Source organism: Cucurbita pepo, chromosome 9, assembly GCF_057944985.1.
Source record: "Cucurbita pepo subsp. pepo isolate OVF chromosome 9, ASM5794498v1, whole genome shotgun sequence".
Classification (NCBI taxonomy): Eukaryota; Viridiplantae; Streptophyta; class Magnoliopsida; order Cucurbitales; family Cucurbitaceae; genus Cucurbita; species Cucurbita pepo.
In genome coordinates, this window is record NC_141806.1 from 821,877 (window position 1) to 848,060 (window position 26,184).

General features: G+C 37.5%; 6 protein-coding genes and 1 long non-coding RNA gene across 10 annotated transcripts; 4 read left to right on the plus strand and 3 right to left on the minus strand.

The window, feature by feature from the left end:
- Positions 1–628: 628 nt before the first annotated feature.
- LOC111802215 (protein PTST homolog 2, chloroplastic) lies at positions 629–4,541 on the plus strand. 2 transcript variants are annotated; one of them, XM_023686500.2, is made up of 9 exons: positions 629–1,533; positions 1,664–1,756; positions 1,993–2,113; positions 2,491–2,686; positions 2,756–2,967; positions 3,216–3,361; positions 3,434–3,581; positions 4,049–4,117; positions 4,196–4,541. In XM_023686500.2, exons 1-9 carry the CDS (start codon positions 980–982, stop codon positions 4,289–4,291), a joined length of 1,635 nt encoding a protein of 544 aa, XP_023542268.2. In that variant the 5' UTR covers positions 629–979; the 3' UTR covers positions 4,292–4,541. The 2 variants fall into 2 exon arrangements, with proteins under 2 accessions (XP_023542268.2, XP_023542269.2); XM_023686501.2 differs by lacking the exon at positions 1,664–1,756 and having other exon boundaries at positions 630–1,533.
- LOC111802219 (Regulator of chromosome condensation (RCC1) family protein) lies at positions 4,509–7,467 on the minus strand. Of its 2 annotated transcripts, XM_023686507.2 has the most exons (8): positions 7,088–7,467; positions 6,823–6,975; positions 6,584–6,742; positions 5,649–5,813; positions 5,427–5,558; positions 5,251–5,337; positions 4,903–4,992; positions 4,509–4,826 (listed from the first exon to the last, which is right to left on the minus strand). In XM_023686507.2, exons 1-8 carry the CDS (start codon positions 7,266–7,268, stop codon positions 4,624–4,626), a joined length of 1,170 nt encoding a protein of 389 aa, XP_023542275.2. In that variant the 5' UTR covers positions 7,269–7,467; the 3' UTR covers positions 4,509–4,623. The 2 variants fall into 2 exon arrangements, with proteins under 2 accessions (XP_023542275.2, XP_023542276.2); XM_023686508.2 differs by lacking the exon at positions 6,584–6,742.
- A 141-nt stretch (positions 7,468–7,608) lies between these two features.
- Positions 7,609–13,312, plus strand: LOC111802220 (small multi-drug export protein). Of its 2 annotated transcripts, none has more exons than XM_023686509.2 (3): positions 7,609–8,354; positions 9,610–10,032; positions 13,119–13,312. In XM_023686509.2, exons 1-2 carry the CDS (start codon positions 7,822–7,824, stop codon positions 10,025–10,027), a joined length of 951 nt encoding a protein of 316 aa, XP_023542277.2. In that variant the 5' UTR covers positions 7,609–7,821; the 3' UTR covers positions 10,028–10,032; positions 13,119–13,312. The 2 variants fall into 2 exon arrangements, with proteins under 2 accessions (XP_023542277.2, XP_023542278.2); XM_023686510.2 differs by lacking the exon at positions 13,119–13,312 and adding an exon at positions 12,854–12,989.
- On the minus strand, positions 12,943–13,657 carry LOC111802223 (homeobox-leucine zipper protein HOX13-like). The gene is made up of 2 exons (XM_023686512.2): positions 13,297–13,657; positions 12,943–13,232 (listed from the first exon to the last, which is right to left on the minus strand). The coding sequence occupies exons 1-2, from the start codon at positions 13,618–13,620 to the stop codon at positions 12,990–12,992; spliced, it is 567 nt and encodes a 188-aa protein (XP_023542280.2). The 5' UTR covers positions 13,621–13,657; the 3' UTR covers positions 12,943–12,989.
- A 1,513-nt stretch (positions 13,658–15,170) lies between these two features.
- Positions 15,171–17,264, plus strand: LOC111802211 (Tetratricopeptide repeat (TPR)-like superfamily protein). Its single transcript, XM_023686497.2, has one exon. It carries the CDS (start codon positions 15,340–15,342, stop codon positions 17,185–17,187), a length of 1,848 nt encoding a protein of 615 aa, XP_023542265.2. The 5' UTR covers positions 15,171–15,339; the 3' UTR covers positions 17,188–17,264.
- A 3,875-nt stretch (positions 17,265–21,139) lies between these two features.
- On the plus strand, positions 21,140–24,776 carry LOC111802213 (protein NRT1/ PTR FAMILY 4.6). The gene is made up of 5 exons (XM_023686499.2): positions 21,140–21,444; positions 21,528–21,630; positions 21,745–21,962; positions 23,115–23,558; positions 23,646–24,776. Exons 1-5 carry the CDS (start codon positions 21,442–21,444, stop codon positions 24,612–24,614), a joined length of 1,737 nt encoding a protein of 578 aa, XP_023542267.2. The 5' UTR covers positions 21,140–21,441; the 3' UTR covers positions 24,615–24,776.
- LOC147790957 (uncharacterized) lies at positions 22,838–23,922 on the minus strand. The gene is made up of 3 exons (XR_015422473.1): positions 23,905–23,922; positions 23,612–23,742; positions 22,838–23,526 (listed from the first exon to the last, which is right to left on the minus strand). It is a non-coding gene; the product is annotated as an uncharacterized LOC147790957 (long non-coding RNA).
- Positions 24,777–26,184: the final 1,408 nt, after the last annotated feature.

The window sequence follows — 26,184 nt, forward strand, 5'->3', positions numbered from 1 at the left end:
CAAAGTTACGAGTCTATTAAAAAATTGTTTAAAAAACATATTTAGTTAAAAAATAACCTCATAAACCCATGATCATTCCCTAAACATGGCTCTGATACCATGTTAGATAAACACAACTCTCTACAATGGTATGATATTATCCACTTTGAGCATACCCATGATCGAACATACCCATGATCATTCCCTCAATTAGCCAACCGATGTTGGACTTTCATTCAACACCTCCCCTTAATCGAACAAAGTTTAGGGTTTGACTCTGATATCATGTTAGACGAACACGACTCTCCATAATGATATGATATTATCCACTCTGATCATAAGCTTTCATGGTTTTGTTTTGAGTTTCCCCAAAATGCCTCGGAGATATTATTTCTTGATTATAAACCGACGATCATTCTCTAAGTTAGCAGATGTGGGACTTTCATCCCACTCCGTCTAGTTTATGGTTTTTGAATTATTTTTTTTAAAGTAAATGATGTTAATGTTATTTTAAATTTTTAATGTATATTTTTTAAATACAGCGAGAATAAGGAATATTTTTTTTAAGACAATTTAGGCAATATTTTTATTAACTTTAGCATATTTTTATATTATTTTTAATGATCTTTATAACCTTTTAAACCGGTGGAATCTCACTCACCGGTGAAGGTCACAGCCACAAGGCTGCTGCTGCTTGATTTATCGAACAACTTTCTCGTGAACCAGTGAACCACCACCGCGGTTCTTGTTTCTTCTCCGTCTTTTACCAACCCCCAATTCGATGTAACATATAAATGAAGCCTCCACCAATTACCTTCCCCGCGCCCGAGATTGCCCCTTCAACGTAAGGTTATCTCATTGCTGCGTTTAATTAATGTGGTTTGCATTTCCCACTGGTTTTGTTCGGTTGCTTCGAGAACTGTGTCGTGCCCTTCTTTGTTCTGTCGCCTACTGTTTCTCTTCTCCTTGCGCTCCAGGTGTTCGACGAAATGCCTGAGCCATGCTCCTTTTCACCAACGTATTACCCACTTCTTATTTCTTCCCCACACCGTTTGGATGTTTGAGCCCTGGCGTTTTTCCCTCCATTGTCTTTGTTTCGAGATGCGGCGGGATGGCTGCGACAGAGAGGAGGTGTTCGCTCTTGTCTTCGAAGGGTATGTTTTATGGTTGTTCTGGGTTTGTAAGGAGGTGCAAAGATTTGGATAGGGAAGGGAATTTTGCGTTGGAGACAGAGATATTGGAGTTTATGGAAAGTTCAAGAAACCCAGAAGCGTTTCCGAGCAAGAAAGACTTGATTGAGGCTGGCAGGGAGGATTTAGTGGATGCTATTGTCAAGAAAGGTGGTTGGCTTTGTCTTGGATGGAATTTGAACGACGAAGAAGATGGGGGTATTGAACAGCTCTATCTCGAGGATCGGGAATCTATCTTGGCCACTCATTGGGATAGTTTTGGTGAATTCAATAGTTTCAAGAGTGATGAAAGACAAAGATTTGCTACAGATGTTTCTCCCATTGCTTCTTCTTCGACATCACCTTCATTCACCAGCCGATCACAGTGAGGATTCCATTATGGCATCTTAGTTTATTTATGCTTCATTCGAAATAACTACTTCTAAAAATAACTATTTCCGAATAACGTGCGTGAAAAGGCTATTGACTTGAAATTTCTTCCTAGCAATCTTCAGGGTATTTTACAGCATGCCAATGAAAAGAAACCTGATTTTTTACGACAACAAGATGTTGTGTCAGGATGTGAAGGACACAAACTTTACTAACAGGTTCATTTAACATGGTTGCCAACGAGCCATCAACCTTAATGTTATTGTCTCATGGAGAAAATTTTAGATGTTTTCTTCATGTTTGAGAAAATGAAGCAAAATATCTTAAAATCTGATTACCACAATAATCATTTTAACTGCAGAACATTAATCAAGTTTTCCCTGTCGTGTCTTGTTTTGGCTGCTATCAACAATATTTGCAATGGTGATTAGTCTACATGCTTTCATTTTCACAGAGAAACTGTTGTTGAGCACGAGTCTGGGATTGAGGGTATGCTGAATCGATTGGAAAGAGAAAGAAATGCGACGTTCGGGACTGGTAAAAATGGTTTGCATCCTGAAACAACAGTAAAGGAGGTAAGGATGCTGCAGTAATTCAATAAACTGAGTTTTCCAATCTGGGCAAGGTTGTTGTCCGTGTTTAAAGTGTAATTAGAGATTGATTAGAACAGTTTTCATTTCCATAATTCCTGTAGATATAACTTCTCTCATATTAGTAAGTACTCGTTCAGGTAATTTCTTCTGTCTCGAAGATAATTATCGTTAGAGTAACCAGGGTAAAAGATATACCTTTGAATTTGATGCAGGATGTCTTTCCCATTGGGTTGTCATAATTAGCCCTGCTTGTGCTATGATTTATTTTTCATTTTTCAACTTTGAAATCGTTACATGTATAATTCTCTTGTAAGAATTTTTTAAGGATGAAACTTGTGTTGCTTCTTGCATGGTAAAAGACAGTTGCTGACCTACAAGAAATCCCTATCAGCACGCCACTGAGTGCCAAAGAAGGCAAGTGGAACAATTTGGGGAGTTATCTTAGTAAGAATTCTTCTCCTGTACAAATTAATGGTCAAGGAGGCTCGGTTAGTTCTGAGGTGCAGGGAACTTGGAGCACATTCAAGACAGACCTTCCAGACGGAGATTTTAAAGGTTTTTCATTTATTCAAGGGTTGCTTTGGGATATAAGAGTTCACATTGACTGACTTTTTATATGTACAGGTTCCGAAATGGCTTTGAGCCAGGGAAGGAGCAGGGAAGTATTGGATGTTCTGAGATATGAAACATTAGGATCTAGAGGGGATCCTACCAATTCTAACTCTGGCGAGGAAGATATGAGTCACAATCAAATACAACGTCACATTCAGAACTTGCAGTTGGAGCTCTCATCCGTAATTGGCTCATTGAGATCTAATTCATTTGCGTCTGAGAAGGTTTAGTCTGCAACTTGATTTTGTTGTCAAATGAACTGTGACGATCTGCATGTCTTTGATTGAAATGGATGAAATTGATTCTTTCATTTCCTATTATGGAACTGGAGAAAGATCTGAATAAAGTAAAAGATGCTAACTAGTCTACTAGTATTGATGAAAAAGATGAAGATCTCTTGATTGTTGGGCGATAATGTTAAATACAATAAAACATTGAACCTGCATGTTTATGGTGCTATCATGATCATTAGGGTCAAAGTAAACCTTCTGATGATTTGCTGGAGCTTTCGGATGCTTTTGAGTTTCAAGAAAATGAGATCCTAAACGCCAAGGACAAGCTACGGTCAATACGGGCAAAGATAGCCGTGGTCGAAGGGAAGATGGCACTGACAATTATGTATGGGAAACTTGTGCTTTGCATAGTGATTTGTTTTATCTATGGAGTATCAATGACTTTCTGTCTTTACAGTGATGCACAAAAGGTGGTAGAAGAGAAACAAAAGAGGATCAATTGTGCCCGCAGAGCTTTGCAATTTCTTCGCACTGCCTGCGTGGTCTGGCCTAATTCTGCAGCCGAGGTTCTCTTAGTAGGATCATTTGATGGTTGGTCAACCCAGGTAAAAAAGTTCTTCCTATTTGATTACTTTGCTTGTTTTGATGGTTGAAATACTTAGGGAGGACATGGATTGGTTTCTCTCTCTTTCCCATAGAATGTACTGCTTGCTTGCCTATTGATGGGGGAGAAGAACGAAACATTCTTTATAAGGATGTGGAAACTTCTCCCCAGCGGACATGTTTTAAAAACCTTGAGGGAAGCCTGAGAGGGAAAACCCAAAGAGAACAATATCTGCTATTAGTGGGCTTAGGCTGTTACACTGTAGGTATCATTATGTCAACAGCCTGCATTTTCTAATAGTTAGATGCTACACAAGTTCGATAATGGAAACAGTAGTATGAAGTGTTGTTAAGGATGTTCATCTGCAAATCGCATTACTGAATAACTCTACAGTTTTATGAGGTTTTATTCATTCATCTCTTGTATTCTTACTCTTAAATTTAACAACAGCTTATTCTCATTCTGCAGAGGAAGATGGAAAGGTCCAGTACAGGCGTTTTCTCTTTGTTCCTGAAGCTGTATCCTGGAAAATACGAGGTTGGTTGTTCTTTGGAGGTTCTATTCACATAATTCATGCTTTTGAACCATTCTCTTACAGTTTTCCATGATATTCAGATAAAATTCATTGTTGATGGCCAGTGGAAGATTGATCCGTTACGCCCAATTGTTAGCAGCGATGGATACGAGAATAATCTACTGATCGTCACGTAGCACACCAGGCTGTTTATATTCTTTTTCTTGCCTAGCCCAAAAAGAGCCGGGTGCCTCAACTTCCCCTTCTTTTGTAGCGTTTTCGTACGAATTATACATGTATTTCTTTCTACTTTCGACTTCCAGTTTAGGTTTCTTCCTGTCTCCCACGTATTTGCATTTCTCGCTGATGTAAAAATATAGGTAAAATAGATAACAATTACTTTCCCGGAATCAGTTAGCTCAATATAATCGTTGATGTTTTATTTCAGCCTGTGATGATGAAATGTAATATTCCATTAGCATACAATGACGGACCAGCTACCAGGCAACTCAGAGGTCCCATTGCAGTTTCAATTGGTGAGCTTTGCAGCTGCATGGGGTCTTGTAATGGCAACGGTAAAGCCGCTGCCAGAATAAACTTTGACGTCAAAAGCTGCTGCACTCTCAAGTTTGTGGCGCAGAGCAACTGTTTGTGGGTTGGTGTGGTCACATGTATCTCCCAAACCCAGCTGACCATGCTCCCCCCAACCCCATGTCTTTACAGCTCCATCCTCTGCAATCAATAAGATTTAGACATGTGAGTAGGGCGAACCTAAATGGTTTTAACCAACAACTTTGGAAAACCATGCCTGTAACGACTACAGAATGCTCGGCCCCGGCTGCAATGTCCAAGATTTTTATTCCACAGACTGCTCGGAAATTGTCTTCCTCTGTAGCACCTGATATACAACGAGAATCCCATATCAAGTGGTAATCAGCAAGTAACTCATCCAAGGATTAGAATCGTTTCCTCTAGGATCATCGAGTTTGTGGGTGACAGTGGAGGAGAGCGATTTATAAGTGTGTGTAGACCTTTAAAAACCTTGAGTGGAAGCTCGAAAGGGAAAACTTAAAGAGGACAATATCTGCTAGCGGTGAGCTTGGGCTGTTATACAAAGTTACTTAATGAGTCAAAATAGACAAGTTAATTCGATTACCGGGCAGAGAATTCGTGGCATTGAGCCTTTCAGAATCGCTCAAGGTTCCGTGATGTTTGCCACCAAGCATGTAAAGTTCCCCTTCATCTATTTAAGATAGCCATGGTTGCCACTTAACAAGCAGAAGATCATCACATATACATAATCCAAATAAGAAGTGAACTGAATGTCAATACCAGTTAAAAGTAGTGCATGGTTCCATCCAAGAGCAACTTTCCTGAACGACAATGGTGAAGGTAGATATTGAGGAGAAAATGCATCCGAATTCGTTCCGAATCCTCGTCCCCACGTAAAGAGACGCCCATCAGCTAAAGTAATAGCCAATACAGAACGAAGAGATGGGAAATTAACAGGGGTTAGGCAGAATGTTCTTAACAGACTCTGTAAATGTAACTTACTGGACAACGCAGCACTGTGATCTCCAGCTGCAGCTATGCCAACTATTTCAGCAGCTTCCAATGCTGAAGACAGAACGGGAAGATTAACAGATTGAATCTTGTTGGAGATGCCCAATTGACCTCGCTTCCCAGCTCCAAATCCATAAACTTGAGCACCACAACAACCTGCGTCATCAAATTTTGAATCAAAGACTTAGAACGCTATCAACGAATGTTGAAGCCATTCATCATTGTCTGATGCTCATCCCTTGTTTCCTATGAAGCCAACAGATTCGACCTCTACAGCTTGGATTAATAATTTCATCTGATGAATGAAAAGGAGAGGCAAAACATACAAAAATGATTCCCAACCCCAGATACTAATTACAATGGAAGTTCCATTGGCAAATGATAAGCAAGTGAAAGTGAAACGACCCTAGATTTTCTACTTAACCTAAAGTTACTACCGTATGCATATCATGAACACTGGACTCCAAAGGAGGATGGATTGGAGAGCCCCACATCAATTGGAGAAAGGAATAAGTGCAAGGAGGCTGAGCCCCGAAGGAGGTGGGCACGAGACAGTGTGCCAGGAAGGACACTACGCCTCGAAGGGGGTGGATTTTAGGGTCCCACATCAATTGAAGAAGGGAACGAGTGCCAGCGAGGACGCTGCACCCCGAAGTGGGTGGATTGTGAGATTCTACATCGGTTGGAGAGGAGATCGAAACATTCCACGTAAGGGTGTGGAAACTTCTCTCTAGCATACATGTTTTACAACCTTGAGGAGAAGTCCAAAAGAGAAATCTCTAAAGAGAACAATATTTGCTAACGGTGAGTTTGAGCGGTTGAAGTACACAATCACAAATCAGAAGAATGAGGATTCAAGGAAACTGATCTTCACACTGAAACATTACATTACAATGATGATTATGTTGGTACATACTTTTCAATACCTTTCACCAATGCAAGCGAGTGGCGCATCCCACATGCAATCTGATCAACATGTTTATCAGAGAAAAACAAGAGTTCATCAGGGAAGCAACGTGACTGGAAATCCCCATGTCCTAACTGCCCAAATGAGCCATCCCCACAACTATAAACCTTTCCCTCATCTACAACAGAAAATCACAAAAATGAAAACAACATGTTGTAAACCAAGTTTTCACAAGGAAGGAACCAACAATAAGCCAACCTGAAACAAACCCAGAATGGCTCCATCCCGCAGAAACATGGGTTATGAAGCAGCCTTCCAACCCCACCACTGGCTTAGGTTCTAAGCTGCTCACCATGTCCCCTAGCCCCAACTGCCCTGAATTGCCTCTTCCCCATGTTAGCACCCCTCCTCCTTACAAAACACAAGCACCCAGTTGAATTACCACCAAACTGAAAACCTTAACGAACTCATACAAATTTACATTACGGCCAACAAAAGGATGGGAAAGAAGAGAATCGGATACCAGCAGTCAAAGCAATGACATGAGCGCCGCCGCAGGACACGGATGAGACGACGGCGCCAGAGGAGAGTGACGGAATCCGGAGGAGTTGAGGGAGGGTCTCATCCTCGAGTCGCCCGGTGCCCAGCTGCCCGTCGGTTCCTGCCCCCCAACTCCATATCTCTTGCTCGCCGTCGTCTTCCATTGATCTGGACTGTCGTTTTTCTTCAAGTAACTTTCTCCGATTGGGTTGTCCGCCGGTGCACTGAGGAGTTTCGCCGACGTCTAAGAGACACGAACTTTTCTTCGATTGGACAACCCGAGTTCGCCACTGAATTCTTTCCGTGTTGAAGCTTGATCTAAATTACAGTGACCGCAGCCAATAGCAAACCCTTTTCAAAAAAAGAATGTTTCTAAAATATCGATAAATAATGGTTTAAGCTAATGAACATAGATTTCTCCTTCATAGTTCAAATAAAAGTACAATTAATAATAATAATAATAATAATAATAATAATTAGGTCACTCATACAAATATCACATAAATTTTTTGTTTTTTTCAACTCTCCTCTTTATTGGGTAAAATCGTAGCAAGAACTCTGCTTGAACCCTTATGATCGGCATCGGATAAATCTCCTCTAAACCCCCTTCCATTATCAGCCTCTGAATCCATTTCCAATGCCACAATCCCACTTAGCAGAAGAGGGATTTTCTGGAAGAATTTAGCCCCAGACGTGTTCTTCAGCTTCCGGTAAGGAATGGCTACTTCTTTAGTGTTGACTTCACCATTAATGTCGGCTTTTTCCGCGAGAAAGACCCTTATCTCGCTAAATCTCAATCGACCCTCCATTAGTCAGGGTAAACAACCTCTCCCTAGGTCGAGTTCATGTATAAACATTCGCCATTTCAACTGTTTTAATCCTGTTTTCTCGACTTCTCGGATGTCTTGTACTGTCACTCGATGTTCATCGAATGAGTTTCTGGAAGTTGATGACATTTTGCCCTCTTTTGAGGAGAAGCCAGTGAAAGTTCTGCTGTTGGTTCTGTTTTGGGCTTCTTTATCCCTTGCTTGGTTTGCTGCTTCTGGGGACGCCAAAGCTGCTGTTGACTCTATCAGAGCTTCGAATTTTGGTCTGAAGATCGCCTGCGCATTGCAGAGCTCAGGCTGGCCTGCTGAGGCGATAGTATTTGCCCTCGCTACGCTTCCTGTTGTTGAGCTCCGTGGGGCGATCCCTGTTGGCTACTGGATGCAGCTAAAGCCTGTAGCTCTGACCGTTCTATCCGTTCTTGGGTGAGATTTCAATTTTACTCATTTCCTTGATTCTACATGTTCTCCAAATTTCTTCTCATGGGCATCAACGTTTTAGTGTGAATAGATTACTACAAGTTCATGCTTGATTGGTATTACATATATAAGTGGGCCTTTATGTCTTGAAGAATAGAAGGCAAGTTCATATTATCGTTCTAGCCATTACACAAGATGTAGAGATTTCAAACCTCAGTGTGTTCATGGAGACACAAGCCTCCTATGAATTAAAGTAGGCCTAAATCTTGAAGCACAATTTAAACGTTGATGGATGTTTGAAGTGAACTTTCAAATGGTTCTTGAGTTCTTCGACCAGTGATCATCTGAGGAATTTCTTCCATCGTTTATGTTAAACTCTTCTGCATGAGTGAATCTTCAAATCTGATTACCTGAAATCAATAATCTGTTTCTACATGACATTCTTTTACTTTCACTTTTTTTAGTTTGGAGCTTCTTGTTTGAGATATTTTGTTTTCGTATAGATTGGTCTAGATGTTGTTGCTCTGTGGTCAAGGAGCTCTTACTTCATCCGCCTTTCATGAAAATGGATGTTTTTGTAACAGCCCACGTCGACTGCTAGCAGATATTGTTCTCTTTACGCTTTTCCTTTCGGGCTTCCCCTCAAGGTGTTTAAAACGCTTCTGTTGGGAGAGTTTCCATACCCTTATAAATAATGCTTCAAATTCTCCTCCCTAACTGATGTGGGAACTTATAGTCCACCCCCCTTCGGGGTCTAACGTCTTCACTGGCACTCATTCTCTTGGGACCCCCCAATCCACCCCCTTTAGGGATCACCATTCTTGTTGGCACACCGCCTCGTGTCCACCTCCTTTGGAGTTTAGCCTCCTCGCTGACACATCGCTCAATGTCTAGCTCTGATACCATTTGTAACAATCTAAACCCACCGCTAGCAGATATTGTCCTCTTTGGACTTTTCCTTTCGAGCTTTCCCTCAAGGTTTTTAAAACGCGTATGTTAGGGAGAGGTTTGCACACCCTTATAAAGAATGCTTCGTTCTCTTCTCCAACTGATGTGGGATCTCACAGTCTTTTTTATAGCTTGCCAAAGTTCGTTTGATTTTGTTGGGTCTTCGGATAAAAGGAATGATAGAATTTGTAGTACTTTTGGTGATTATCCTTTTAAGTCTTATTTGCTTGATCGAAGCTCGTACCTCTTGTATTCTTTAATTTGTTTAAGTTTGTTTTTCCACTCATAATACTTTGTGGGATTCAAATTGCAGGAACATGGTTCCTGTGCCCTTCATCATACTCTATTTAAAGAAATTTGCAACTTTCCTTGCGGGAAGGAATGCTACTGCCTCTCAGTTCCTTGATATGTTATTCAAGAGGGCCAAAGCGAAGGCTGCACCTGTTGAAGAGTTTCAATGGCTGGGTCTAATGCTATTCGTGGCTGTGCCTTTCCCTGGAACAGGAGCTTGGACTGGTGCCATTATAGCTTCCATCCTAGACATGCCATTCTGGTCAGGCCTTTCTGCAAATTTCTTTGGTGTTGTATTGGCAGGGCTTTTGGTGAACTTGTTGGTGAATCTTGGTCTTAAGGAGGCTGTTTTCACTGGAGTGATTCTTTTCATTATATCGACTTTCATGTGGAGCATTCTTCGACTGATTCAAAAAGCTTTCAACAAAGGAATTAAATGAACAAGGTTAGTATTTCTATGTCTAGTGACAATGAACAATGTCCTGTTTGATCTTACTCTGATTCATCTTGACTTAGATTTGTTAGTTTACGTTTGTTTTGTGAACACTGTTTAGAAGAGAAAATGTAGGCAAACGACTTTCATTTGTCTTACTGAGCTGATAATGCTGTGTAAATGCTGTTCTTATGATTGTTTGCAAGTGTAGAATACCGATTTTTTACATGTGAGCATGAGCAATATAGTTGTGCTCCAAAGACTGCAAAATCATGCACGAATGTGTGGTTGGGTTTGATTTGCCATAAAGCATAACAAAAATGGCAAGAAACTGAACCACCCTGTTGAGGTTTATTGGGAATGAGTGTCCCACATTGGTTAATTTAGTGGAAGATCATGGGTTTATAAGTGAGGAATACTAACTCCATTGGTATGAGGCCTTTTGGGGAAGCCCAAAGCAAAGCCATGAGAGCTTATGTTCAAAGTGGACAATATCATACCATTGTGGAGAGTCGTGTTCGTCTAACATGGTATCAGAGCCATGCCCTAAACTTAACCATGTCAATAGAATCCTCAAATATCGAACAAAGAATTGTGAGCCTCGAAGGTGTAGTAAAAAAGTGACTAAAGTGTCGAACAAAGGGTGTACTTTGTTCGAGGGCTCCAGAGAAAGGAGTCGAGCCTCGATTAAGGGGAGGCTATTCGAGAGCTCCATAAGCCTCAGGGGAGGCTTCTAGTGTACTTTGTTCAAGGGGAGGATTGTTGAAGTTTATTGGGAGTGAGTGTCCCACATTGGTTAATTTAGTGGAAGATCATGGGTTTATAAGTGAGGAATACTAACTCCATTGGTATGAGGCCTTTTGGGCTCAAAGTGGACAATATCATACCATTGTGGAGAGTCGTGTTCGTCTAACACACCCAACCGGGCAATGTACCAACAAGGACGTTGGGCCCCAGAGGGGGTGGATTGTGAGATTTCACATCGGTTGGAGATGAGAATGAAACATTCCTTATAAGGGTGTGAAAACCTCTCCCTAGCATACACATTTTAAAAACCTTGAGGGGAAGCTCGAAAGGGAAAGCCCAAAGTTGTTACAGTTATGATATTGTCCACTTTGAGCATAAACTTTCATGATTTATTTTTAGTTTCTCCAAAAGGCTCGGTGGTATCAATGTAGATAATGTTCTTTACTTATAAACCCATGACCTTCCTCTTAATTAGTTAACGTGGAACTCTCTCAATAATCTCCCTATCTTATTATGATAGCAACGGTAAGATAGTTTAATCATAGTTCATGTAGCTATATTGTTGTCGTCCTTATTGGATTTCACTATAGGATATTTGAATTCTCTCATGCATAATTGACAAAAGATCGTTGATATCAACATTTTAAATGAAAAGACAAAGAAGACCACACAAACTTAAGAACATAGACTTGGAACATTTCATTAATTGAACTGTTATCCCCCCATCAAACCTCATAAACAAAGTCAGCTGGCTATACTGTTCTTATTATGTTGTATTTTCGTTGCGTCCAGTGTTAGACAGTTAATGGAAACAGCACACTAACTCATTTTGATACGCAAAACCCCATCTGGCATCTGCTATACATTGACACGAAATTAAAAACAAAAAAAAAAAAACTAGAAACCGAACCATTGAAAGTTCGACACCAACGTTATCAATTGATTGAGATTGGGACCAACCAGCCAATTCACATGTGCCAAATGCGGCAGCCTCCATTCCAATAGTGAAGATCTTCAAATCCCATTTTTTGCCAAATGTCTCCACTGAATCCCACGTGCTTAATTTTTTAATCCAACAATAACTCAAATTCTTCCTAACTTTTCACATTGCTGTCCTCTTATGTTTCCGCCCAAGCTCCCTCTCAACCCGTGGGATTCAGTGTCTAGTAGATATTGTCTGCTTTAATCCGTTACATAACATTGTCAGCCTCATAGTTTTAAAACGCGTCTACTAGAGAAAGGTTTCCACACCCTTATAAGAAACGCTTTGTTTGGATTTCACAATCCATTCTTAGGAGCCTAATGTGGTACACCACTCGTAGTTAACCCTCTCTGGCTCATTCAATCAGATTAAGGAACTATTTTGGAAGTTCATTGCAGAGACAAAAAGGCTAATATCATACTCAAAGGTATAACAATGGAAAGTGGAGCTGTCAGTGTCCATGATCGAACAATGGGATGCCCCAAAGGTCATTTTGGCTCGTTCAATATCGTTTGATACTCAAACTGGACTTTCCACCTGGTGTGGATGAACGGAAACAACCCATTGTTAGTAGATATTGTTTTTTTTGGGCTTTTTTTTCGCTTCCCTTCTAGGTTTTTAAAACGCGTATGTTAAAGAGATGTTTCCATATCCTTGTAAGAAATGTTTTATTACTCTATCCAACCGACGTGGAATCTCACAATCCACCCCCTTGGGGGCCAGTGTCTGCCCGATGTCTAACTCTAACATCATTTTGTAACCGTCCAAACTTACGGTTAGCAGATATTGTTTTCTATAGGCTTTCGCTTTAAGGGCTTTCTCTCAAAGTTTCTAAAACGCGTCTATCAGTGAGAGGTTTTCATACTCTTATAAAGAATAGCTTTGTTCCCGAGACATAATATCTCTTAAGATCTTAATTGTATAACTGACATTTGGAACTCTTAAGGTTTGTTAACTCCGTGTATTGAAAATAAACTCTTGAAATTCTCAATTCCAATCAGAAAGTTGAGTTCTTTACTGTTCATCAATCTGGGTTTGCAAAAGCATTTGCACTGTGGAATGCTTTGTGTAAAAAGGTTACTTTTTTCTTCTGTCCACTTGCAGAGCATCTTCTTCGTTACTTCACTGTCAAAACTGATTCCTTTTGCCAGTTATGAAGCAGACAGAGTGAAGATCATCACTCAAAACGACACTAAATGAAGCGATATTCATCACTTTCAATCTTTTATTATCAAACAGTTCACTGAGAATCATACTTGAAATCAATAAGACCAGAAGCACAAAGATCAAACGAATCCATGAATTCATTAGCTGAAAGTTCATCTTCTAGCTTCCCCAAGTAGCCTAATTCATCTTCTTCATCTTGCAGGAAGCTTTCCCCAAGTAGCTCTGTAACTGATGAATCCATGGCTTCAAGTTCATCTGGTTCAAAGGGGTTCTTCATTTTCTCAGTGGCAGCCCATTTTTCTCTTAGTTCATCAACCTGTTACAAAAATCAGTAGTTTTAGAGAAAACCCATTTCAGATCTGGAAGTTTGAATGCCATACCTCTGTTTTCAGTTCTTGATTCAGCTTAACAAGACTGTCAAACTCATTCTTGAGGTTTTGATATTGAGAATTCAAAGAATCATAATCAAACACAATTTTCGTGGTCTTGGATCGAGCCCTTCGATTCTGAAACCAAACAGCAACTTGGCGAGGCCGCAAGCCAATCTCCTCTGCAATTTGAAGCTTCCTGTCATGTTCGAGCTTGTTGTGAACATCAAAGCTGGTCTCGAGCAGCCGAAGTTGATCCGGTGTGAGCCTTCTTTTCTTTTCCATGGAAGAGAAGGAATTGGGGCTGGAAAGAGAAGGGGGAGTATCAGAATTCATAACTGGGAAATGGGTGCATCCGGGATTCTCAAATGGAGAAGGTTTCTTGGTTGAAGAAATGAAGAACATGCAAATGCTCAAGAAACTTGACCACAAAAAAAATTGGTGGGGAGGGAGAGAGAGGTAGGGAGATATTTGTCTTTTCGCAACGTTTAAAATACACACTAAATCACAAATTTAGTCTTAAAATTTTAATTTTTTTTATATATTAAAAAGTTATTAGACATAAAACTACAAAATTTAAAAACTACTTTTAGGGTAATAAATTAAAAAAAAATGTTAGAACAATAAAATTTAAATTTAAATTTAAAGATTTATTAAATACAAAATTAAAAATTTAAATTTTAGGTTGAAATTTTTTATTCAATAATTCTATAAATTTAATTTTAAGGTTTAGGGCATATATGCATTAGGTTGAGATTATTGGGAGTGAACCTCACATTGGCTAATTTAGGGAATGATCATGGGTTCACTGTCACGTTGTGTGATCATGGGTGATAATGGTCAGGTTGAGGATTATTGAGAGTGAGCCTCACATTAGCTAATTTAGGAAATAATCATGAGTTCACTGTCAGATTGAGTGATCATGGGTTCACTGTTAGGTTAAGGATTATTGAGAGTGAGCGAGCCTCACATTGGTTAATTTAGGGAATGATCATGTGTTCATAAGTGAGGAATACTATCTCGATTGGCATGAGGTATGAGGAATACTGAGTTGGGGAAGCCCAAAGTAGACAATATCATACTATTGTAGAGATTCGTGATTCCTAACAAACAGATCGCAGAGTTCTTCATTTTTTTAATGTTTTAAAAAAATAATGCTCATTTTTTGTTACATTAATAATTAAAATTTAATCAAACTTAAATATCAAACATTTACTAGTCATACCACATTACTAACAAGCTTTAAATATTATCAATCCCTATAAAAAAAATTAAAAAGTATGGTTGAGTTGGTAACCTTATTTTTGATTGGTTGGATTGACCCAATAAAAAAAAATTCCAACGGGTAAATCAAATTGAAATTTTTTTCTTATGTATTCCAAGAATTCAACTCAACCCAAAACGAAAGAAAATCAAATTCAATACAACTACGTTTATCTCTGTTATATTTCTATTAAAGTTTTAAATTTAGAAACGTTTCATTTGAACTATTCCATAATTTCGATCCGGTACGAATAAAGATATTATCCCTTATTTATATGGATAAAATATACTAAATTTGTAATATATTTATTTTGATATGTTATCATGAATGTAGGGGGGTGGGTCCCCAACAATGAAATCTAGTGGTAGTTCATTAATATATTGAATTTTTTAAAGCAGCAATTTGCAAAGCCCATGGGCCCATCAACTTAATTAATAGAGCCTAATATGAGCCCATGGGCCCACCTTTCTTTTACTTATTTTATTTAATAATATATATATTATTAATATCATCTGATTTTATAATTTTAATTTGATATAAAATATAAACCTTACATAATTTAATCTAAAATTGTTATAAATTTTAATATATATATATAGTGTTGTGTTGTGCCAACATTTTGAAACTAAATCTCGACGGCGGCAAACGTGTCGGTGGCACCCTTTTGGCATCGTCGCTCCCCGGCTGAGGATTCAAACCGGTGTTGTTTTCGCTTTGCTTGCACAGTAACGAAGAATCGGACGATTCTGATTGTTGCATTTGAACTCTTGATTCTGCTTTGATTAGTACTTATGAGCACTTTAAGAAACATCGCCAAGCATCCAACGATTACTTTGATCGATTCCTTCACTACACTCAAAGAGCTTAAGCAAATCCATACCCAATTGCTCATTAATGGCCTTTTGAATGATCGCCAACATTTAGGCCAATTTGTTGCTTCCATTGCTCTTAAAAACCCCACCAATTTGGTATATTCTAATCAAATTTTGGATCAATGTGCCGACCCAACCTTGTTTACCTTAAACTCCATGATCAGAGCCTATTCCAAAAGCCCAACCCCACACAAAAGCTTTCAGTTCTACAACAGAATTCTCCAATCCAATGATGTTATGTCACCGGATAATTACACTTTCAATTTTTTGGTTCGTACTAGCGCTCAGTTATCTGCTTGCGAAGCAGGTCGAACTGTTCATGGTGCACTTTTCAAACATGGGTTTGAATTTGACCCACATGTTCAAAGTGGGTTGATCTTTATGTATGCTGAAATGGGTTGCTTGAGTTCATGCTATCGTGTGTTTGAATCAGTTCGGAATCCGGATGTAGTTTGTCAGACGGCCATGGTGAGCGCTTGCGCCAAATGTGGGGATACTGACTATGCACGACAACTGTTCGACGAAATGCCTCAGAGAGACTCTGTATCATGGAATGCTATGATTGCTGGTTATGCACAGAGGGGGCAATCAAGGGAAGCTTTAAATCTGTTTAAGCTAATGCAAATGGATGGTGTCAAGGTCAATGAGGTGTCTATGGTTTCTGTTTTAACAGCCTGCACTCACTTGGGTGCACTAGACCAAGGAAGATGGGCTCATGCTTATATAGAAAGGAACAAGATTCGGATGACTGTCACTCTAGGTACTGCACTTGTTGATATGTATTTCAAATGTGGAAATGTTGATAAGGCCATGGAGGTTTTCTGGCAAATGAATGAAAAGAACGTATATACATGGAGTAGTGCCATAGGTGGGCTTGCCATGAATGGCTATGGCGAGAAGTGCCTTGAACTGTTTTCCCTTATGAAACGTGAAGGAATTGCCCCTAATGAAATCACATTCATTTCTGTTATAAGAGGTTGTAGCGTAGTCGGATTGGTGGATGAAGGCCGTTTGCATTTCGACTCAATGAAGAGTGACTATGATATCAAACCGCAGCTCGAGCACTACGGTTGCATGGTTGATTTGTATGGTCGTGCTGGGCGATTAGACGAGGCTCTAAACTTCATAAACACCATGCCGATTAAGCCACACGCTGGTGCATGGGGAGCATTGCTGAATGCCTGTAGAATGTACAAGAATATGGAGTTGGGCGAGGTTGCCTCAAGGAAACTGGTAGAACTCGAAGCCAAGAATCACGGTGCGTATGTGCTGTTATCGAACATATACGCCGACACAAAGAACTGGGAAAGGGTAAGTAATGTGCGACAGTCTATGATAGCAGAACGCGTGAGCAAGCCCCCCGGTTGCAGCGTTATGGAGGTGAATGGAGAAGTTCATGAATTCTTCGTAGGTGATAAGTCCCACCCGAGTTACGAAGTCATCGAAAGGATGTGGGGAGAGATTTCTAAGCGGCTGAAGTTAGCAGGGTACGTTGCAAACACGAACCCTGTTATGTTTGATGTAGAAGAAGAAGAAAAAGAAGATGCTCTGTGTAAACACAGTGAGAAGCTGGCCATTGCATTTGGATTGATGAGTGTGGAGGAGGGGTTGCCCATAAGAGTTGTGAAGAACCTCAGAGTTTGTTGGGATTGCCATGATGTAACGAAGATGATATCTAAACTTTTTAACAGGGAAATTATCATGAGAGATAGGAACAGATTTCACCATTTTAGAGATGGTGAGTGTTCTTGCAAGGATTTTTGGTGAAATTAGTCACTCCTAAACTTTATTTTCACCATATTCAATACTTGATTATGCCTTTTAATTATTGGGTTTTCTATTAAGGATTTGATGTGTTATTGGGTTGGGCTCAAAAGCTCTCTGAAATCATCCATGTGAGACCCGACATTGATTTGAGAGAGGAGGACGCTGGACTTTGAAGAGGGGTGGATTGTGAGATCCCACATCAATTGGTGAGGGGAATGAGTGACAGCGAGAACGTTGGGTCTTGAAGGGGAGTGAATTGTGAGATCTCACATCCGTTGGAGAAGGGAATGAAACATTCTTTGTAACGGTGCGTAAATCTCTCCCTAGTAAACACGTTTCAACAAAGACATTGAGAGAAAGCCTTCAATCAAAAGCCCAAAGAGAATAATATTTACTAGCTGTAGACGAGCTATTACAATCTAAATATACTAAAGTCATAGTTGATCCTCTCTACCGAACGCCGGAACGTAATTCAAACTTGGAAAAATTCTTTATATTAAAAGCTAGATAAGTTAATTAATCACTCTCGTCTCCTTCATCTAAGTCAATGAAAATGTATAAAAATATTCAATTTTCAAAAATGGCGGTCTATAAACTAAATTATAAAATATACTCCCGAAATTTTCTATTTGTTTCAAAAATTCCTAAATTACCCTTAAAGTAGAAAATCCATAAGAACTTTGGACGAAAAGTTAGAGCCTTACATCTTTTTTTCAAACATAATCCAAGCAAATAACTTGGTCACTACCGTATCGTTTTAGGTCACTGTTACACTGATGTTCTCTTCCAATTATCGTTTTAAAACATTTACAAAATATTAAGGGTAATATAGTAATTTTCTTATAAAAAAATACGTATTTACTATTATCATTATTATTTAGCTAACATAGAATTGATTAAGGCTTACACGTTTCTCCGATCACATTTTTTCTACAAAATTAAAAAAAAAAAAAAGAAAAAAAATATATTGGCCAGCTTTCATATCAAGAAGATATTGGAATAATTTAAAGTCAAACCAGACATTTTATCAATGTTTGGTATACATAACGAACATAACATTACCCAAAAACTAAATGCAGTTGGACTTATTCGAATAATTTAAGATTTAATGTCAATTTAAACATAACGTAGTAATTAAAACATCGCTATGTTTTTTTGAAACGTCGTAATGTTTAAAAGTAATTTGAATCTTCCACGTTTAATGATAGTTAATATTCAAGATTGAATTAAAAATTTAAACGTCGACATATTTTAAATTAATTTATTTATTTTATAAAATAAATATTTTTTTTTAAAATATAATTATTTTTAAATTCTAACTAGCATCATAGTTTCTTTTTAAGTTATATAAATAATTCATAAAATTAATTTTCTCCTAGTTTTGACTTAAATTGAATGAAACGAGGAAATATAGAATATTATAAACTAATTAATTAAACCCAATTAAATTCTTTAATTTATTTAGCCTCTTAATTCTTGTTAAACGACAGCGTTTGGTCGAAACTGAAAAAACAAGTCCATGTTCATCTCCTCAACGGCTAGAGTTGGATCATTAATTATCTTATTTGAAAGCGATTTAAATTTCTCTAAAATTAATTATTTTATTTTTTAAAAAAGCAAAAAATAAAAAAAGATTGGTCAACCCTAAGATTCAAATCTCTCTAATTTAAAATTTTAGTTTTATATAATTCCATTTCTAATCCCTATTAATTAAATTACCATATAATATATTGATGACAGGGAGTGGATAAATAAATATATTATCTTTAAAAAATAAAAAAAAAACATACGACAAGTCAGTTAATGCTGTTTTTTTTTACTTTTTTTTTACTGTAGAAATTTTGAAACCAATTAAAAAAATATATATTAAATTTATTACAATTTTAATAAAGAGGAAATATAAAGATTTTTTTTTTCTTTTTTCTTTTTTGAGAATATAGTTGTCTTTTTTAACTACTAATAATTATTTTTAATTTTGAAGCAAAAAGTTAATTTCTATATTTAATATTTGTCTATTTTTTATAATTAATTTTACAATTTTATAAAGATATTAATGTTTTTTTAATTTTTAAAGTAGTTGACTTTTTTATTAAACTACATGTATCAATTATTAATCTTGAGTTAAATTTATTAAAAAGTAAAAAAAAAAATGAATATAATGATTATTAATTTAAAATTTTTATTTACTCGTCATCATTTGTATTTTTGTGATAAAAAAGTAAATAATTTTATGGTGGTATGAGATATTTAGTTTTGGTATGATTATTATTATTATTTTTATTTTTTTTGTCTCTTTCTTTTTAATATAATATTATCTTATATCCATATTTCATGGAAATGACATGCAGAAGTGTCTTCCTTTTATATTCATATTTTAATATTTAAAAAATGGTAAAAAAAAAAAAAACTATCAAAATCTTTTTTTTTTTTTTTTTTTTTTTTTTTTTTGTTAGAATTTCAAATTTGGCAATTTGGAAAATAACCCATATATATATTATTAATAAAGACATAATTTTAATTAATTGGCTTTTATATATTTATTTATTTTATTTCCTCTCGATGTTTATCTTCAAAATGATTATTATTATTGTAGCGTTTAATTAAGTATATGATAATTGATTAAGTATCAAAGTATAACCAAAAGTCTAGAAGGGAAGGAATTTGAATAAGAATCTTCAAAATTATGTCACAACCATCTGATGTTCAAAGTCGTCCGAAGTCACTGAAGAACAGTATCTTTGTTAGGAATCACGGACTTTCATAACGGTATGATATTATCCAGAGCATAAACTCTTATACTTTGCTTTGAGCTTTCCAAAAAGTCTCATATCAATGGAGGAGATGTATTCGTTTACTTATAAACCCATGATCATTCCCTAAATTAACCAATATGACTCACTCCCAATAATCCTCAGCGTTTACAGCCTCTGAATACCGAGAGCCACGTTGTCGGACTAACTCGAGAACTACCCAATTCTCAACCCGCGACCAATTTTTTCTTCCTCTGTTTTTCGATGACTACATACCCCTTCTTCTCTCCTTAGATGGAAAATAACAAAAATACCCTTTTGTTTGAATTACTTAAACACCCCTTGCTTAATCTAAAATTGACATTTTTAACCTTAGACATCAATATAGGCTAAGCATTGAACCATATATTATAAGTTAACTATATAGAGTTATGAAACGAATTAAAATATTCAATACAACTCAATATAATAAACATTAGTTTAAAATAAGAACGGATACCAATTAAGTTAAATGACGAGAACACCCTTCCTCTTTAAAATTAGAATTAGAGATAACACGTGGACTATTAATTTAATTAGTGCAGTGTAAGTCAATGGGGTGTTACCATAAATTGTGGCACACAAGGTTATGAGAAAGTTGCTTAACTTTTAGGAAATGCCCTAAAATAATAATATGTGAAGCATAACCCATAAGACGGGGTTGGACAAGAGCGTATATATAAATTTATATTTAAAATTATGTTAAATCAATATAAATAATCTTAAACTTCGTACCTTAAACATTTAAAAGTATTTTTTTTTTTACAAAATACCCGTGAAATTTAAAATGTAAATTAACTTCCTTATCTTAAAAAAAAAAAAAAACATTTTTTACCGGTAATATACGAAGAAAATCGTTTATAGACTCCTCATAGATTATCTCTATTTTAAATGTTACTCTTGAAACTCTACGGTATACTGCATACCGACCCTAAATATATATTAATTTTTAATATTTAATTTGAGTATTATTGAAACTTTTGAAACGGGTATATAGATGATAGGGTGAAACAAACAAAAGGGACCCGAGGTATTATTTTTATTATTAATAATATTATTTGTGTTTATTGAGTGGAGGGATTTGATGCCATCTATGTCTACCAATGTCTATTTTTTTTCTTTGTTTCTCTTGTTTTATAAGTAAGCCCTTTCAAACCAAGCAACAATCCCAGATGAGAATCCCAAGCCCCTTCTCTCTCTCTCTCTATCTCTCTCTCTCCTCCCATGTGCATATCTCCATTAAAGCTCTCTCTAAGGAAGAATTTTGTTTCAAAATTTTAAAATATGCTCGTTGGCAGCATGAAGTGCTTGGAGGAATGGAAGTCATTTTCTGAAGAGGCTCTACACAGTTCTCTTCTCATCTTCTTCTTCTAGCTTCCTCTCTCTCTCTCTCTCCTTTCATCTTTAAATATCCCTCCATTTATCCCCTCTGCTATTCAGACAAGATTCAAACCCAAAACAGAGTATGGTGGGTGTCTCTGTTTTTCAATCGCCTTTTTTTGAGTATGTTATGCCTTTCTCTAAAGGGTTGTTTTTGTTTGTTGGGTTCAGGAAAGTGCTGAGATTCGTAGATGGGAAGGGTATGTGGACTGGCGGAAGAGGGCGGCTGTGAGAGGGCGTCATGGGGGGATGATTGCAGCATCCTTTGATTTGGGTATTACCAAAGTTGGGATCTTTTTTTTATTTGAAGAATTGGGTTTTGATCTGTTTTGGAGAAGATTTGATGAATGTTTGGTGTTTTTGTGTGTGTGTTTTTTTTTTTTTGTAGTTGTGGAGATATTGGAGAATTTGGCGTTCTTGGCAAATGCAAGCAATTTGGTGATGTATTTGTCTCATTACATGCACTTTTCTCCATCAAAATCGGCTAACAATGTCACAGCTTTCATGGGAACTGCCTTTCTCCTTGCCCTCCTTGGTGGCTTCCTTTCTGATGCCTTTTTCACCTCTTATCTCATCTTCCTCATTAGTGCTGCCATTCAATTGCTCGTAATTATCCCTCTCTCCCTTTCTCTCTTTTTACTTTTTTTACTTTTTCAACTTTTTTTACTCTTTTTACTCTAACCCGAGTGAGAAAAAGACGTTTTTTTTTTACTTCAATGACACGGGTAAAAGAGGCTGAACTACTATTAAACTGATAACATTTTAGTCGAAGATATATGTTTTTTTTTAACGGGTTAGGTTTAGATTTGGTTCGAGATATTTATGCATGTAAGAAGAAAACAAAAACAAAAGGGGGCAGGTGGATCACGAGCTAACTGTTGATGCCCTCATGGTTGTGAAAAAAGGGAAAGAACTTTAGAGGATGGGCAGATTGATTGATTGATTAATGAGGTTAATTTTTAGAGTAATTCACTAAAACGAGTTGCGATCGTGCAACGAATGTGTCGTATTTGAGTATTTCTTACCATGCAAAGACAATCACAATCTTGTTTACCTTATTGGTCGTTTTTGTGTTCTTTCGTTTACTCCTCTTCTCGTTTTTGTGTTCTTTCGTTTACTCCTCTTCTCGTCTTGTCCCCTTTGGTACGCTATTGGTCCTCCACCCTAATTCAAAACGTCCAATCATAAGGTGCCACGTTGATGATACTTCTGTTTCGAATGAGGACACGTGGTTACAAGTCTTGTCCACATCTAACTCTAAAACACAAACAGTTTTAGTTTTCTTTATCTGTATAGTTGTCCATTTATGGTATTTGTCTAACATTTTGTTGCTATGGCTCTTATAAACTCCTCTGGTTGGTTGAGAGGCATCTCGAGATACCATATGCTCGTTTGATAAATATTTAGTTTTTAAAAATAGATAAAATAACATACAAAATTGTCCGTATAAAATAGGTAAGTAGCAGCTAATAGGACGAGCGAAATCGAACACGTGGCACCAAGTGTGTCCACATTTGTGACAGTGCATTTTCTGATAGAGTATGGATTGTAAAGTACTGACACGTGGCTGATTGCATTTGCTCCAACTCCAACCAACTACCCTATCACTTCAATGTCTTTATTCCCATATCATATTTGGGTACCCCTTCTATTTGGGTCGGGCCCCACCCAATGATACACACTCATTGTACAAGTTTAAGAAAACAGTACACTAATTTTCTTATCAGTAGCTAAGTCTAAAGCCAAGCATTTGACCAGGGGTTGGCAGTATTGTTGATACAAGCAAAGATGCCATCGCTGAAGCCTCCTCCATGCGATCACCAAGCGAACCACACCGCCATGTGCCAAGAAGCGAGCGGTGGGGAAGCAGTCATGTTGTTTGCCGGGCTATATCTGGTGGCGTTGGGCGTCGGTGGCATAAAGGGGTCGCTGCCGTCGCATGGGGCTGAGCAGTTTGATGACAGTACCCCACAAGGCAGGAAAAGGAGATCCACTTTCTTCAACTACTTCGTGTTTTGTCTGTCATGTGGTGGGCTTATTGCAGTCACATTGGTGGTGTGGGTTGAAGACAACAAAGGGTGGGAGTGGGGCTTTGGAATTTCAATGCTCAGTATATTCTTGTCCATGGTTGTCTTCTTTGCAGGCTCCCCTCTTTACCGCAACAAAATACCTAATGGAAGTCCATTCACAACAATTAGCAAGGTAGTTCTACCATAAAAATGCAGGAATACTTTGAGACAAGAAATGAAGTTAACTGAATCAGCTTTTGGTGTTTTGACTGATCATCAGGTCTTAGTAGCTGCAACGTTTGGTTGCTGTGTTAGCCCGAACACACGAAACTCGATAGCGAGTATGGCGATGAGTCCAGCTCTTGATGGAAAAGAAGCTAAACAGAATGCAATAGGAAGAGATTCAACAGATGTTGTGGATGAACCATCAGAGAGTCTCAAGTTTCTAAATAATGCAGTTGTGAAAAAGCCATTCCATTCAGCATTAGAATGTACAGTTAAAGAAGTTGAAGAAGTGAAGATTGTGTTGAAAATTCTACCAATATTTGGTTGCACTATCATCCTCAACTGCTGTGTGGCTCAGCTCTCTACATTTTCAGTTGAACAAGCATCAACAATGAACACCAAAATAGGTTCCTTTAAAGTTCCACCTGCATCTCTCCCCATATTCCCTATTCTCTTCATTATGTTCCTCGCCCCGGTATACGACCACATAATCATCCCGTTTGCTCGAAGGATAACGAAAACCGAAATGGGAATCACTCATCTCCAAAGGATAGGAGTTGGGTTAGTTTTCTCTATTGGAGCCATGGCAGTTGCAGCAGCTGTCGAGACGAAGCGCAAGGGAGTAGCCACCAAAAATGGTCTACTCGACTCTGCTCAACCATTGCCCATCACATTCCTTTGGATCGCCATCCAGTACTTATTTCTTGGATCAGCAGATCTTTTCTCCTTGGCTGGATCATTAGAATTTTTCTTCACAGAAGCACCTGCAAGCATGAGATCCTTGGCCACATCTCTTTCCTGGGCTTCTCTGGCTATGGGCTACTACCTTAGCTCAGTGATCGTATCGATCGTCAACACCGTCACAGGTAACTCCAATCACCATCCATGGCTATCTGGAACAAACATAAACCATTATCACCTTGACAGATTCTACTGGTTGATGTGTGTGCTCAGCGGATTAAATTTTGTGCACTACCTATTTTGGGCAATGCAGTACAAGTACAGACCAAAATCACAACAATAGGTGAACTATATATATATATGTATATGTGATGCAATAATACATACAGGTTTCACCCATTTATTCTAACACTTTCATAAACACTGCAAATGATCTCATCTTTCAGCTGGCATGAGATAGAATGGGAGAGTAAATTTTTCATTGAATGTCTGTGTTTGAATCTTATTATCAATCTCGTGTTTGAATCTTGTTACTGATGAATAACATGTTAGGAACCACGATTCTCCACAATAGTATGATATTGTCCACTTTGAACATAGCCCCAAAAGGCCTCGTACCAATAGAGATGTATTCCTTACTTACAAACCTACGATGATTTCCTAAATTAGCCAATGTAGGACTCCCTCCCAACGATCCTCAACATAACAATCAGCTAGAACTACAAGAATAGCGAGATTAGTGGATAGCATAACATACTTGGGGGGCCACATAATGAAGATAACCTAAAAGTATGAAGTCAAATAAAGAACATGTAACTTTAATCATAATCCATCCCATGAGAATCTGCAACAATCTTAAGCAACAAATTCTGTAAAACCACATCTCATTGCATTCCATGCGGAATTATCAAATGATTCAGTAAATGAATTTGCCAAAAATCTCAGAGTTGTAGTCCGCACCTTCAATGAAGAAAACGAAAGCAAAACCATCGCTGTTCACGAATTCGCGAAGATTTAACTGCCACATAATGTTTCTGGCTGATAATTGCCCCCACATATGGCCAGAAAAGATTCAAGAAAGATTACTCCATGATTCCAAACTCCTAAATCGTATCAATAATATTACAAAAATATAAATCATGAAGATCAGGGAATAAGTTTCTTGTTGAGGTGCCGCAGAATTACCCAAAAACAGGGGAATTGGAGAGTTTCCGCCGATTGTAGTCACGATCATTGGGACAGAGAATCTCCACGTAAATGGGAAACAAGATTTCCACCATTTCTCATCGAAACGAAGATCGAAGAGAACAAAAGCAAAAGAGCTGGCCGACGCCGGATGCAATGTGGATCTTATCCAAAGCCCTAGTCACATTATATGATTCTGACCTTGAAATTGAAATATATTGATTATTACAATATTATCTATATTTTATGATCATCAATATCAATAGAAAAAAAAACTTGTTTATAAACTCGAGATTCGAATAACTATACAAAAGGTTTAATCAATACAATGACTCCGGTATGCAAGTTCTAAACATAATAATTTAAAAAGAAAAACTTAACTTAAAATAGAAATTCTATTTTTAATTCTAAAATTTGATGTCTCTAATAAAAAAAGATAAGGCTTTATGTAGCTTTTACTACCTCCACCCTAACCCATGTGATACATAACTCCCAAATTAAATGAACTAGTAAAGGAGAAATACCATAATCTCCGTATTCAAAATTGCTAGTTAACCGTCGAATATGGTAATGTGGGTTACAATATAATCTTAACTCCAATATTTAAAACTAGCTTAAATATGAAACAAATATTTAAATGATAATTAAATAGTGCAATGAATAAAATGTGCTTTTAGTCATCCTTGTATTAGTTTCATAAATTCAGCTGAGTTCATTACATGCAACTT

What these genes read in the sequence shown, in the direction of transcription:
- LOC111802215 (XM_023686500.2), top strand. Translation starts at nt 980, where the DNA reads ATGCTCCTTTTCACCAACGTATTACCCACTTCTTATTTCTTCCCCACA. An exon ending in GACACAAACTTTACTAACAG is followed by an intron (nt 1,757 to 1,992) that starts GTTCATTTAACA and finishes TCATTTTCACAG; the next exon opens with AGAAACTGTTGTTGAGCACG. An exon ending in TCCAGACGGAGATTTTAAAG is followed by an intron (nt 2,687 to 2,755) that starts GTTTTTCATTTA and finishes TTATATGTACAG; the next exon opens with GTTCCGAAATGGCTTTGAGC.
- LOC111802223 (XM_023686512.2), bottom strand. Translation starts at nt 13,620, where the DNA reads ATGAATTCTGATACTCCCCCTTCTCTTTCCAGCCCCAATTCCTTCTCT. An exon ending in ATCAAGAACTGAAAACAGAG is followed by an intron (nt 13,233 to 13,296) that starts GTATGGCATTCA and finishes TTTTTGTAACAG; the next exon opens with GTTGATGAACTAAGAGAAAA.
- LOC111802211 (XM_023686497.2), top strand. Translation starts at nt 15,340, where the DNA reads ATGAGCACTTTAAGAAACATCGCCAAGCATCCAACGATTACTTTGATC.
- LOC111802220 (XM_023686509.2), top strand. Translation starts at nt 7,822, where the DNA reads ATGGCTACTTCTTTAGTGTTGACTTCACCATTAATGTCGGCTTTTTCC. An exon ending in ACCGTTCTATCCGTTCTTGG is followed by an intron (nt 8,355 to 9,609) that starts GTGAGATTTCAA and finishes TTCAAATTGCAG; the next exon opens with GAACATGGTTCCTGTGCCCT.
- LOC111802213 (XM_023686499.2), top strand. An exon ending in TGCAGCATCCTTTGATTTGG is followed by an intron (nt 21,631 to 21,744) that starts GTATTACCAAAG and finishes TTTTTTTTGTAG; the next exon opens with TTGTGGAGATATTGGAGAAT. An exon ending in CATTCACAACAATTAGCAAG is followed by an intron (nt 23,559 to 23,645) that starts GTAGTTCTACCA and finishes ACTGATCATCAG; the next exon opens with GTCTTAGTAGCTGCAACGTT.
- LOC111802219 (XM_023686507.2), bottom strand. Translation starts at nt 7,268, where the DNA reads ATGGAAGACGACGGCGAGCAAGAGATATGGAGTTGGGGGGCAGGAACC. An exon ending in TCACAGTGCTGCGTTGTCCA is followed by an intron (nt 5,559 to 5,648) that starts GTAAGTTACATT and finishes CTATTACTTTAG; the next exon opens with CTGATGGGCGTCTCTTTACG. An exon ending in TGCCACGAATTCTCTGCCCG is followed by an intron (nt 4,993 to 5,250) that starts GTAATCGAATTA and finishes GTTGTATATCAG; the next exon opens with GTGCTACAGAGGAAGACAAT.